The sequence below is a fragment of the Arvicola amphibius genome, chromosome 4 (assembly GCF_903992535.2).
Source record: "Arvicola amphibius chromosome 4, mArvAmp1.2, whole genome shotgun sequence".
NCBI classification, from domain to species: Eukaryota; Metazoa; Chordata; class Mammalia; order Rodentia; family Cricetidae; genus Arvicola; species Arvicola amphibius.
In genome coordinates this window covers 145,236,046-145,248,882 of record NC_052050.1, presented here as the reverse complement: position 1 = coordinate 145,248,882, position 12,837 = coordinate 145,236,046, and the positions used below count along the sequence as shown (strand labels likewise).

The following is a 12,837-nucleotide window of genomic DNA, read 5'->3' as shown; positions in this document are numbered from 1 at the left end:
GACACAGTCCATTCAAAAGTCTCACAACAGAAACCGTGGTATTTTTGTTGGCATGCATATATACATGGAAGACAGTTTTCAGGAAATAAAAAGCGGTCCTTTGGGTTTTCTTGTGTTCTTGTTGTGGTTTGCTTGTTTGTGGTGCAGAGATCAAACTGTCCAAGTTAGGAAAACATTCTACCTCTGAGTAAAACCCAGCACATTACAGAAACAAAATGTCCATTGTAAACCCCTCCACACATGTTCCAAATATATCAATTTCATAGAGAATGAAGGAAAGGGAGAGCATAACATTTCAAATATGTAAATATATAAGTAAAAATATACAGGCAGCTTTCTGATGGCTAAGCAAGTCAGCTTGGACACAGCTTCTGTAAATACGTCCCTTTAATAAAGACAGTTTATCCTTCTCCCAGGGCCGCTGGGCTCCTCCAGCAAAGCCTATCAGGGAGTGCTGTCAGATTTTCCAGAAGATCTTCTTTTTATAGAGAATGTAGGCGATGAGCACCCAGACAGCAGTGGCGGCCACGTTCTGAATTAGATGCTCTTTGTGTGACTGGTCATCCTCCAGCTTCCACCGGAAGGGGAAGTAGTTCTCAAATACCTCGTGACCAACATACACCAGAATAGAATTCATCCCTTAGAGAGATCAGATCGGAACATGTCCAGATCAGTCATAGAATTCTTGAAATGAATACAAGAAAAAACATAAAAGCATGGATTCGCGTTATCACCCTACCCCAGATAAGTGATGCATAGCTTAGATATTGAAGTGGGAAGTAAGGGTATTTCTAAACTCTTAGGAATTAGGAGCATTGAGCTGGCTCAGCAGGTGGCATCTGCCACCAAGCCTGATGTCCTCAGTTCTATCCTAGGAACCTCATGGTGGGAAGGACTAACACCTGGCACACACACACACACACACACACACACACACACACGGAAAAAATGAAGTACAATCCTATTTCTTATTAAAAACAGTAAGTCTTGGGTCATATCCAGTACTGCGCATTGCATACTGCCTGAAAACAACCAAAGTTTATGCACTGACTCTCGAAACCAATGCATGTAAACACAGGCGGAGTGCTCTAGAACAGGCCAGTGGCATCCTGTGAGCTGGGGCAGCACAGCCTGTTTCTTGCAAATGTGTTCCCAGGACAAAGGCTTCGGCTCTGAGCAAGCTCAGTGCCCCTGTGAGCCAGTCTGCCTGGTCTCTACTGCCTGCTCTGCCTGAATGACAGCTGACTCACCCGGGTAAAAGAAAGGGGCTCCTGTCCACAGCCTCTTCACATCCACGATGGGGTACAGGACGAGCAGGATAAAGAAGGCAAAGCAGCTCAGAGTGGTGACATACGAGATGGACCTACAGGGAGATAGTGAAGGAAGGCTGCCGCCCGCACCCCAGAATACCGGTGTCAACATGAGGACGAACAGTAATGGGACACCCTCCACCGTGCTTACCAGAGGTTTTTGTTTATTGGGATAAAGCCTTCATTTGCAGACAATTTTGTCAAAGCAATAGAAATAAGCCCCTGTGAAGGAAAGAAGATGCCAACAATCTGCTACAATCTCAAGTCACAATGCACTGGAGACAAACACTAGCTATTTCACCGCCAGTGAGGACCGAGGAGTCACAGCTTTTATTTTGCCCTTTTAATTGGAAACCTACTGTAAGATGTGGAAGGAACATCTAACTGACATATTATCCAAAACCCACTTTCCAGTGTTCTCAGAGTCTGAGAAGGTAAGTGAGGAACCACAGCGACTTCTAAGATAATGTGACTCCACAGGCAGCCGGGTGAGAATGCCCAGCCGGGTTGCTTATCATGTTCTTAAATGGAGGCCTCTGTGTTTAAAACGATCGCTTGCCTGATTGTTTCCACTTTTATTCTCTTTCTCTCTCTCTCTTAATTTTCTGAGAGAAGGTTTCTTGTGTAACCCTGGTTGTCCTGGAACTTGTTCTGTAGACCAGACTGGCTTTAAATTTAGGTATTTTCCTGCCTCTGCCTTCCAAGTGCTCAGATTAAAGGAGTGTACCACTGCCACCCGACTAAATATTTCTTTTTTCATTTTATGTGCATTGGTGTTTTGCCTGCATATATGTCTGTGTAAGGGGTTGGGCCCTCTAGAACTGGAATTATAGACAGTTATGAGCTGCCATGTGGGTGCCAGGAATTGAACCTAGGTCCTCTGTAAGAGCAGCCAATGTTCTTAACCACTGAGACATCTCTCCAGTCCTTTTAAAATTTTCTCTTTTGTTTCTGAGACAGGGTCTCACATATCCAAGACTGGCCTCAAACTCACTATGTAGCCAAGGGTGGTCTTGGATCCTCTGCCTCCTCATGATGGATTACAGACACATGCCACCACATCCAGTCTAAGGGGGCGTGGAAGATGGGACTCAGGGCATCATGCATGCTACCTTCTACTGAGCTACAACACACCCCGTGCCTAGTCTTCTTTCTGGTAAGGTTTCCCATGTAGAGCATCCCCTACACGTAGAGCATCCCTACACATAGAGCATCCCTACACGTAGAGCATCCCCTACACGTAGAGTATCCCCTACACGTAGAACATCCCCTACATGTAGAGCATCCCCTACACATAGAGCATCCCCTACATGCTTCCTCCAGCAATCTTCACTCAAGTGAAAGCAAATGCTTTTATTTACTTACTTACTTATTTAATTAATTAATTTATTTATATGATACAGTCTTGTAAGAAAATAAACCTGAGAATTTAGATGTAAAGGTTTCTTTCTCCTTGAGACTAGGAGTGTACCTTAGTGGTAGACCATGTACCAGGCCGTGGGTTCCATACTCAGGGAAAAAATTAGATTGATTTTTTTTTAAAGACGTTATCCTGTGAATCCTGTTCTTCAAGTGAAATGCTCTCCATTACTCCGAGCCAGCAGCTGCCCGACATTTTATTTCCTCTTAATAAATGCTAGTCTTAAGAACACAACCACGTGAGGAGGGCTGGCTACTTACAAGGACACAGCACCAGGCAGCAAACCTCATCAGGATGGCTTTCGTCTGGTCCTTGTAATACAGGAGTATTTTTCCTGCCTGGAGGAGAAAACAGTACAGCCATGTTTCTTTCTCACCCATCAGCTTAGCTGTGCGGCACACGGAGCTATCGTCACTCGGCATTCTCCTGGGCCTGCTGCACCAGCCTTTCCACCCTCCAGGCTGCTCCCCTCAGAGAAGGCTCCAATGCCGGGAGAGAGAACTTCGGGTAGAGACACTGGACCGCTCTGGATGATCACAGAGGAGCACAGGAGATAAGCCAAAAGGAACTAGATTTGATCTGTGCATAGACACGCATGCTCTGAAACCTCTCACACAGCTGGCTGTGGATGGAAGCCTGTGTCTTTCCAACGTGAATACAGGGCTTCTCATCCCCAGGTGACGGGACCGGCAGGTGGTCCCTCTGGACCAGTACGGATCTCTACCCTTGGGAATGTATGCTAGGATCTTACAGAGGGCTTGAGACGGCAAGTCCAGTGTCTGCACCCTTCTGCGTACCATGTGTGGACACCATGCCCGTCCCCTCCAGAGGATGCACTCTGGGAGAGACAGGCCATTGCTGGGAAAGGAGGAAACCTGTGATCCCTTTGAACCTGGGCCTGAGAAACGAATGTCTGCTGTCTGTGAGTTAGCAGCCTCGGGCGTTTTGCTACAGCAACATAAACATGTGAGGAAAAACGGGACGGTGACATGGAGACCTCCTCACGTGACCAACACCTAAACACCCGGAACTCCAGGCGGAAATCATCCACGGCCTGCTTTCATTTGTGACAGGGTCTTACTAGGTAACCCAGTCTGTTCTCAGCCTTCCAAGGGCAGGGATTAGAAATGTGACCATTGTTGGGCATTGGTGGCATACACCTTTAGTCCCAGCACTTGGGAGGCTAATCCCTGAGGATTTAGGTTAGAGGCTAGCCAGGGCTACACAGAGAAACCAAACCAAACAAACGTACGAATGAATGACTGACTGAATAAATGTGGCCGTCAATGGAACTCATTATCCACAAACTCCTGGGCTAAAATAAAACCACAACCAGTAAGAATTTAGTTCCCAGGGGGGCTGGAGAGATGGCTCAGTGGTTAAGATCATTGCCTGTTCTTCCAAAGGTCCTGAGTTCAATTTCCAGCAACCACATGGTGACTCACAACCATCTGTAATGAGGTCTGGTGCCCTCTTCTGGCCTGCAGGCATACATGTAGACAGAATATTGTATAGATAATTAATAAATAAATAAATAAATAAATAAATATTTTTTTAAAAAAGAATTTAGTTCCCAGAACGTAAGGATCCAGCCAACTGTCTGAATTGCTGTTACCCCACCCTAGTTTATACAACTTGATCCTAAACAGAATTTACCAGGGCAGCAGGGGACCTCCTTCAACTACCTCACCAGAGTGAGGTGGTTCTGGCCACGCTGCTGGCAGTTGTCACAGTGATCAAAGGGAAGCCTGATGAGAGAAACAATACCTGAACTCCTAAAAATGCCATCACAATGGAGTTGATAGTCCCTAAGATTCCTTCTGGGTCGTAGGCCACCTCAGTATGATAAAGGACCTTAACAAAACAGATCAAGAGGGCGTCAGTCACTCTCTGAACACAACAACGAACAGAACTCTCAGAACACAAACCTGAATACATCTCAGTGCTTTGAGCTCCCTCACTCCCTTTCTCTCTCCCTCTCTCTCTCCCTCCCCCCTCTGCTTTTTGCTTTGCTTTTTGCTTTAACAGCAGAAATTCATGGGCAATTTATAGGTATCATAGGCAAAGTAATCCATGATCCTCCTTGACCACGTTAGGAAGCCTGGCAGAATGCTGGACCACATTTAACAAAATACAAATGCCTAACAGGACAGGAGTCACATGCTCATTCTGTTTCAGCCAACCCCACTGTCGCTTCAACAGCTCCTAACCTTCTTTGCAGGCAAACATTTAATAACACATTTGGAAAGGGGGAGTGGACCAGGGATAAGTGTATTCTTAACATTTAGAAGGCCCATGTTTCAATGTCTAGCACTCCAAAAAAATTAAAGTCCATTAAAACAAAACATTAGTATTTTTAATATAAAATGAGACTCTAGAACCTGGAAATGTACAGGGTATCCTCAACCACTGCAAGACCTGGAAGATTCATTCCCAGCAATAGAAATATTAATTGTCAAAAGGTCTCAGTAAAGAACCTCGTCCTTGTCTAAAGAGTCTCAGGGTGAAGGTACAGCTTACTGGGTCCTGAGCTTGATCCCAGCAACATAAAACAAGAAAAGAGAAAGTGTGGGAACTTGTCTGCCTTTCCAAACAGCTCCTGTGCTGGGGACGGTCCACATCCGACCAGGAACACGAGGGCCCCACCCCTCACCCTCGCAGAAGAGCTCTCAATTGTCACTTCAGTGCGCGAAGATTAACCAGAGCCCCGAGGAGACCCAGCGCAGCTCAGCTCCCTCAGCCACATTCCTCAAAGGAACTAACCAGTGGGGACGCCCCACGCACATCCTGTCCCTGCCTCCAGAGTCCGGGGCTGGAAACCTAGAGAGCTGAATAAAATGCTACTTGTTTCATGTGGCCCGTTCTCTCTCCACAATCAAAGTGCCTTTCCCTACTAACAGATGTGAACATCTGCCACATGAAGCCAGCCAGTTTTCCAAATAACAATAACCACATTGTCCTTAGATGATCTGTGTCCAACTGGCTCGCTCTTCCTACTTCCCTAATTTCTGGTTCCAAGGAAAGGAAAGGCTCACGCACAGTGGAGGACGGGTGCTGGTACAGATGACTGTCTCCCAGGAGTAGGCGGTCAACGTAGCCAGCTGCTCCTCCAGTACAGCGAGGGTACTTCCCCAAGTCCCCAATACCGCCAGGGCCAAGGTAGCCACTAAGGAAGTGAAAAGCATACTTAGTTGACAGGAACACAGAAGGGATAGTACTGAGCAGTGGCTAGCCATGCAGGACAGGCTCAAAGAGCCTCACGAACAAACAGGCCCACAACAGCCCTGACCCCTGAACCCCTGTGAGAGGACAGCAGGGGTTCCTATCACTGGAAGGCACTTTCTACTCAGGGCGATGTTGAGACAACTCAACCCTCCTCTCCATGGAAAGAGAGCTCCAAAGAGGAGAAAGTGTGAGAGAGAATTTGTCTGACCAGAGAAATTTCAATGCCATAGAACCTTACCTCTGATTCAACAGAAAGGAACTACCATGGCTCAGTCAGTAAAGTGCTTGCCTTGCAAGCATGAGGGCCTGAGTTCAATTCCCAGAACCCATGGAAGGAAAGAAAAGAAAAAAGCAAATGGGGAGGGGAGAGGAAGGGAGGGGAAGGGAGGGAAGGAGAGAGGAGGGGAAGGGAGGGGAGGGGAGGGGAGGAAAGAGAGAGAACATAAGCCAGCCAGCCAGCCAGCCAAGCCATGCATTGGGGCTGGAGAGATGGCTCAGTGGTTAAGAGCACAAGTTGCTCTTCCAGAGGACACAGGTTCAATTCCCAGAACCCACATGGAGGTTCTAATTCCAGGGATCTAACGCCTCCTTCTGGCCTCCTCAGGCACTGTGCACACATGACATGCAGAGACACATGCAGGCAAAACACTCATACACATAAAATAATTTATTAGAAAATAAAGCCATTCATGATGGCACACACTTGTAATACCAGCCGGGGAGAGGCGGAGACAGGTGGATCCTTGTGGCTCACCGGCCAGTCTACCTGGCAAACTTTATGTCTCAAAAAGAAAGGGAGGAATCAATGACAGCGGAATAACACCCGTTCTCCAACCTTCAGATGTACATGCACACAGACGTACACACACACCCACACACAAACAAGAACACACACACAAAGGGATTACCTGGCAAGGGGTCACTTACGTAGGGCACCCAGGGACAGGTAAAAAGAATGTCAAAGCCAGCCAAATGCTTTCGAGTATCAGAATGACGAGCCACTGGGGCCAGCTGGAAGTGATGTCTTGAAGAGAAAGGCAGCTTCTCTCCTGAGTGAGAGGCAAGAACAGCCCACATGAGGCCACAATGAACCTGGGAAATGCTAGTGACTGGGTTTCGACCTTTATAGTAGAATTTAAAAACTGATCTGACTGAGGAGATGGTTGAGCTGGAGTGTGAGGACCTCAATCCAAGCCCAGAACAAACGCAACAGGGCTGGTGTGTGGCATGGCCCTGTAAGCCTAATGTAGAGCCCTGAGCTCACTGGTCGAGCAAGCCTAGCCTACTGCGTTAGGTCCAGGCCAGCGAGACTCAATGTCAAATAGGGAACATGTGGGCTGGTCACGTATGAATGCATACACACACTAACTGATCTAATAACGTGAGGTACAGTGGCTCCTGAGAGGCAATGAAGGTCAACCTTCAGCAGCATAGGGAGTCTGAGGCCAGTCTAGGCTATATGAGGTCCTGTCTAAAACCAAACCAAACCCAAAATTATCTCCTGTGTTTGATGATGTCAGATGCTCTAGGATTCTGAAGCATCACAGTAAGACATTAGACATCTGTGGGCTGGAGGGTTAGCTCAGTGTGGAATACTTGTCCAGCACGCGTGAGACCCTGGGTTTAATCCCTAGTACTATAGCAGGAAAATAAGAAAAACCAGACTGTACGGTGCAGTGGCGCACACCTTCAATCCCGGCACTCAGGAGGCAGAGGCAAGTGGATCTCTGTGATTTCTAAACCAACCTGGTCTACATAGTAAGGTCTAAGCTAGCCTGGTCTACATAGTGAGATACTGTCTCGTTGCCTCAAAACAAACAAACAAACAAACAAACAGAAACAATTAATGGAAACAGAAAAAGCATTTCATTAGCAAAAGTACAATGGTACACTATGTACTATAAAAATCCAGAAAAACCAAATGAACGGGATTGGGGTACATGACATGTAATTTCCAAAGAATCAATTTTTAAAAGATAAAGAAAAGAAAAAAAAAGAAAGAAAGAAAATCCAGGAAGCCATTCCATGAATTTTCCCTTTGTGTAAAGAATATGATTTTGGGGGGTGAGAGAGCAGGTAGGTCAGTAGGGGACCGTGGTTCCACCCCAGGAACCCATTTAAAGGAGGGATGCCTAGGGCTCACTGGCCAAGCAGCCAAGCCTACCCAGGGAGTTCCAGGCCAATAAGAGACCCTTACTCAAAAAAGGTGAACAGCACCTGATAAATGACCCCTAAGGCTCCCCCCCACCACCACCACACACACAAGGTTCTCACCAAGGTACAACTGTCAGGGACAGGCTTCGAGAAGATGAGCTCTAACACAGCAACCGCAAAGTACGTCACTCCCAACCGCTGCAGGACACCAGGGATCCGCACCGTATCCCAAGACACTGCCAAAGACACAAGCCAAAGGCTAACCTAGCACAACACGTCTTACCCCAAGATAGCAGGGGAGACACATCTATATTACTTGTAGGTGAATTATCATAGCTCATAAATGCACACGGACTGAGGAACGCTGTCCTCTGTAAACAAACGGCCGGCCATCTGCACTCTGTAGGGGGATAAAGCAGGGACTCCCTATGGCACTGAATCCAGCTCCCAGCCCTTACCTATCAGGAATATGAATATAACCCTCATGTCACTAAACACACAGACCAAAGCCAAACCACTGTTCCTCCGGTACAACCTATAGGTTTCGGGCTACATTCTGGGGAAAGAACCGAGAGCAAACCCTACAGGGTCCGAGGTTGTGAAGAACCTCACATGGAGTCCACCAAAATGAGTTCTCTAAGCCAGCGGTTCTCAACCTGGGGTCGATCAACCCTCTCACAGGGGTCACTAAGACCATCAGAGAGCACAGATGTTCACACATGATCCACAGCAGTAGCAAAGTGACAGCTATGAAGTGGCAATGAGGTAATTCTCATTTGTATTAAGGGGTCTCAGCACTGGGAAGGTTGAGAACCACTGCTCTAAATTCCCAGGCTTCCAGTAAAGAAGAAGTTACCTTACTGCCTGGGGGCTGGATTTGGCTGATGTATGAGTATCTGTTCCCCTTTGCCAGAGGCAAGGCAAGTCCCCAACAGTAACTGCTGCCTTCTCCATGTGCATCTGGTACAAAGCAAGGGGTTTACATCCTGTCTTCACCATCTGGTGTCATAGAAGCAATGACAAGACTCCCTTTCCCAGTAGCACAGCTGGATTCTCAAACTAACAGAAACACCAACAGTTCATGGAACAAAGTGTGACTGGCCGTTTGCTCTTCTGTCCCTGAATACATGACCCAGAACAACACTTCAGCCCCACTCAGCCCGACTTTTTCTTTATATAACAGGAACCGGAGTCACAGAGCTGCTGCCCATGACTAAATTTCCAAGCTAAGTGTAACAGTGCTCAGTGTATACAAGTGGTACATACTCTAAGTGTAATAGTGCTCAGCGTATACAAGCGGTACATACTCTAAGTGTAATAGTGCTCAGCGTATACAAGTGGTACACACTCTAAGTGTAATAGTGCTTAGCGTATACAAGCGGTACACACTCTAAGTGTAACAGTGCTCAGTGTATACAAGCCGTACACACTCTTCTAACAGTTAGTCCTTCGGGAGGGATCCGGGCGAAAGGATTACATTAGCTTATAACACGTGGGACTCAGTGGCAAAAAGCTTGCCTAGCATGTGCAAAGGGCCTGGGTTTGATTACAAATGTTGAAGAGTGTGTGTTTGTGTGTGTGTGTGTGTGTGTGTGTGTGTGTGTAAATCTTTTCCGTAGTGCAACCTGAGTCTATATAAACAAAGGGGCAGAGATACTTACATGGACCAAGGCAATAATTGGGGTTGACAACGATAATTCCTATACAGATTAGCAGGAAGCTTCTCCATGCGATTTTCCCCAGCAGTCTGAATTTTGAACATCCTCGTTGTAGGACAGAAGTCATTGACAAGAAAATTGAAGATCCCATAATAAATACAAACCTACAAAAAAAAAAAAAAAAAAAAAGGCTGTTGGTAGGTAGCCATTTCCAATTTTTACACATGCACCCTTCATATCTTATAGGAAGGGTGACATGCTACCCATAGCCTCATCATACCGGAGGGGTGAGCACAGCCCTGCTGGAGGGAATTGTGACAGAACATCTCCAAGTCCTACTGGAGGAGGAAAGCTGGCTAATAAGTGGGATTTCCACGGACAACCCCGCAAGCATTTATCAGAGAGGAGAGCTATCAACACTGACCCCAAGGGGCTTGCGTTAACACACGGTCCAAGTCCTTCAGAAACAAAACATTAGAGTCTTTTAGAGACTCATTCCTTCTCCTGAAAGAAAGACTTCTCTCTCTCTCTCTCCCTCTCTCTGTATCCATTTGGTAGGAGTCACACAGATTTCCCTTTCCTTTCTTTAAACACGTAAAGTCTCCTTTAAAAAAAAAAAAAAAAAAACCAAAAACATTGAATTTGAGATGCCCACAGGCTCACATGTTCAGTTGGTCGCCATCTGGTGGTGTTTTAGAGATCACGGGATCTTCTGGACACCAGGCTTACTTGGTCAGCACAGGGCTGCGGGGCGGAGCTGGAGGGCTGGAGCAGCCCCTGTTCCTACCACAAGACTCTGCTTCCTGTTTTGCTGTCAAGTGTGAGCAAGCTGCCTTGCTCCCATTGCCACACAACTGTGAGATAAAGTAACTTCTTCCTCTAAGTTGCTCCCGTGAGGTATTCTGTCCCATTGAGGAAAAAAGTAGTCAATACAAAATGGCAGGATATTCTTCCTAGTTACTGGCTCAGGGTTAGGGGAAGGTGGCTTGCTCTGGCTGCCTCCCAGAGCCCCTGGCTTTCCTTCCAGGATGGAGCTGTCTCACAGAGCAGTAATGGAGCAGCGCAGAGAGTATGCTGAGGTTATCACCACATCTCAGGCAAACAATACTCGCTCTATCCAAATCCTCTCAAAACACCAAACATTCATTTCTCCCCAGGCCTTGAGTCTATGGTAGTCATAAAATGCCAGAGTCCCAACATGTGAACCGTTCCCCCGGAACTGTCTCCGGTGACGGAGCACTAGAGTTCCTCAGAGCATGGGGTAAGCACATCATACAGGAAATACACCTCGACAGGACCAGGAATCCACTGGGGAAAACTTTTCTACTCTATTACTAAATTAGGTTTTAAGTTAGAACTATCATTTCCTGCTATCTATTCATTCATATTCACAGATACCGGTTTACTGCACCTATTTTTAAGAAATGTGATTTACACATATTTAGGAGATTAATAGAACCTGCCCGTAAATTCAGAACTTAAGGTAGGAGTCCAGCATCAAGTAGAAGATGTCTGTTCTAACAAGATGAAAGCATTCATCTCTGGGGCTGAGACTACGGCGTGGTGGTAGAGCACACGCTTAGCGCACACAAGGTCTCAGTTTAACTCTCCAGCCCCATGCGAATACACAATGTCAAACACCTTTCATGTGCACATGCAGAAACACGATATGCAAACTGCCCAGTAACATAACTTATGCTAGGGCTTCACAAGCGCAGGCTCACGACCCAGAACTGGTCACAGACAGGGCTCCAGCCTTTCAAAGGCAAAGGGCAGGAGACCATCTGTGGAAGAGCTGATGACAGGCAGTAGCGAGGCAATATTATAAAATATCTGTTACACCCTCACAGCCAGGTTACGATACAGCCTGAAGTATGACTTATGACTCCTTATGAAGTATGACTGCCGTCCTACCGTGAACTCAGCCTGTCCATTTACTCTACCTTTAGAACAGTATGACAGCCAACCTCACTTGCTCTGGATTTCCCATGGTATCAACCTTACAGCCCAAGGCAATGCACAGCTGTAATCTTAAATGATCAACTCTTCCACGCCTCTGGCCCAGAGAACGTATGTGTATCATTAGCCGAAAGCAGCGAATACAGAGGTTGGGAGCAACTTCCTACAATCTGCCATAAAGGTTGAAAGCAACCAGTTATGGACAGTGATTGATAAACAATGGTGCTTACTGTCTGGATCAGCTGGGATCAGCTGGAGCCAGTGACGCCATCCCTTGTAGACCTCTACTAAAGAGTTCTGTAGAGTGTCCCCTCCCCTCCCCATTGGTGCTCTCTGTGCTGTTCGACAAACGCAGAGTGGAGACCTTTGTTAGGGAGACACACACAGCACCCACAGACAGGCACAGGGACAGACAGAGGCTTCCAGCAGGCACAGATTCAGACTCAAGCAACAGACAGACAAGGAGATGGAAGATGATGGAACGGGAGGTAGAGGTTGTGGTTAATGACTCCAAGGGGAAGTGCTGTTCTCTCTTTCTGTCATTATCAGCAAGGCGTCATGGGTGACTGGTGTCAATCACTAATGTACATAACCCTCACAATAGATTGTCAGCTCACCAGGGGAAGACGAGGTCGGCCACAGTCAGTCCTGCAAAATGACGTGAGAACAAACGTAAGAAGGAGGACGCTAGGATATAAATACCCCCCAGTTCCAAAATTTGTATGCACTGCATTTTTACACAGGAAGTGCAACAGACAGCCAGGAGCCACATAAGGCCCTGGACCCAGGGCTGGGAGGGTTCCCTGTAAACCACTCACACTAGGAGTCTGTGGACAAGTCTATGCAGCAGTACTAGTCAAAACCTATTCTCTGCCTCCACTAGGAGACAGTGTCCACTGCCTGTCTCCCAGCAGAATGTGCAACAGGGAACATAATGAAACCATTCAGTCACACAGGAGATAAGCTGGTCCTAGGTATGAACGGGAGAGGGGGCTCTTGTTCTACATTCTTCTGTTAACTTTATTATGTAAGGATGGGGAGGCAAGTGTAGAGGTCAGAGGACAGCGTACAGGAGTCTCTCTCCACACTGTGGATTGAGCGCAGGTTGGCA

The 12,837-nt window shown here is 46.9% G+C and overlaps 1 protein-coding gene across 2 annotated transcripts in view; it reads right to left on the bottom strand.

The window, feature by feature from the left end:
• Positions 1-16: 16 nt before the first annotated feature.
• Hgsnat (heparan-alpha-glucosaminide N-acetyltransferase) overlaps positions 17-12,837 on the bottom strand; it is a 28,478-nt gene continuing 15,657 nt past the window's right edge. Inside the window, exons 9-18 of one of the 2 annotated variants that reach the window (XM_038325727.1) lie at positions 12,344-12,374; positions 9,771-9,931; positions 8,230-8,345; positions 6,883-7,004; positions 5,770-5,896; positions 4,498-4,584; positions 2,991-3,068; positions 1,462-1,532; positions 1,251-1,363; positions 17-639 (exon numbers count right to left, since the gene is read on the bottom strand). In XM_038325727.1, coding sequence (XP_038181655.1) covers positions 458-639; positions 1,251-1,363; positions 1,462-1,532; positions 2,991-3,068; positions 4,498-4,584; positions 5,770-5,896; positions 6,883-7,004; positions 8,230-8,345; positions 9,771-9,931; positions 12,344-12,374 — 1,088 coding nt within the window. In that variant the 3' untranslated portion in view covers positions 17-457. The other variant, XM_038325728.1, reaches the window with a different exon arrangement.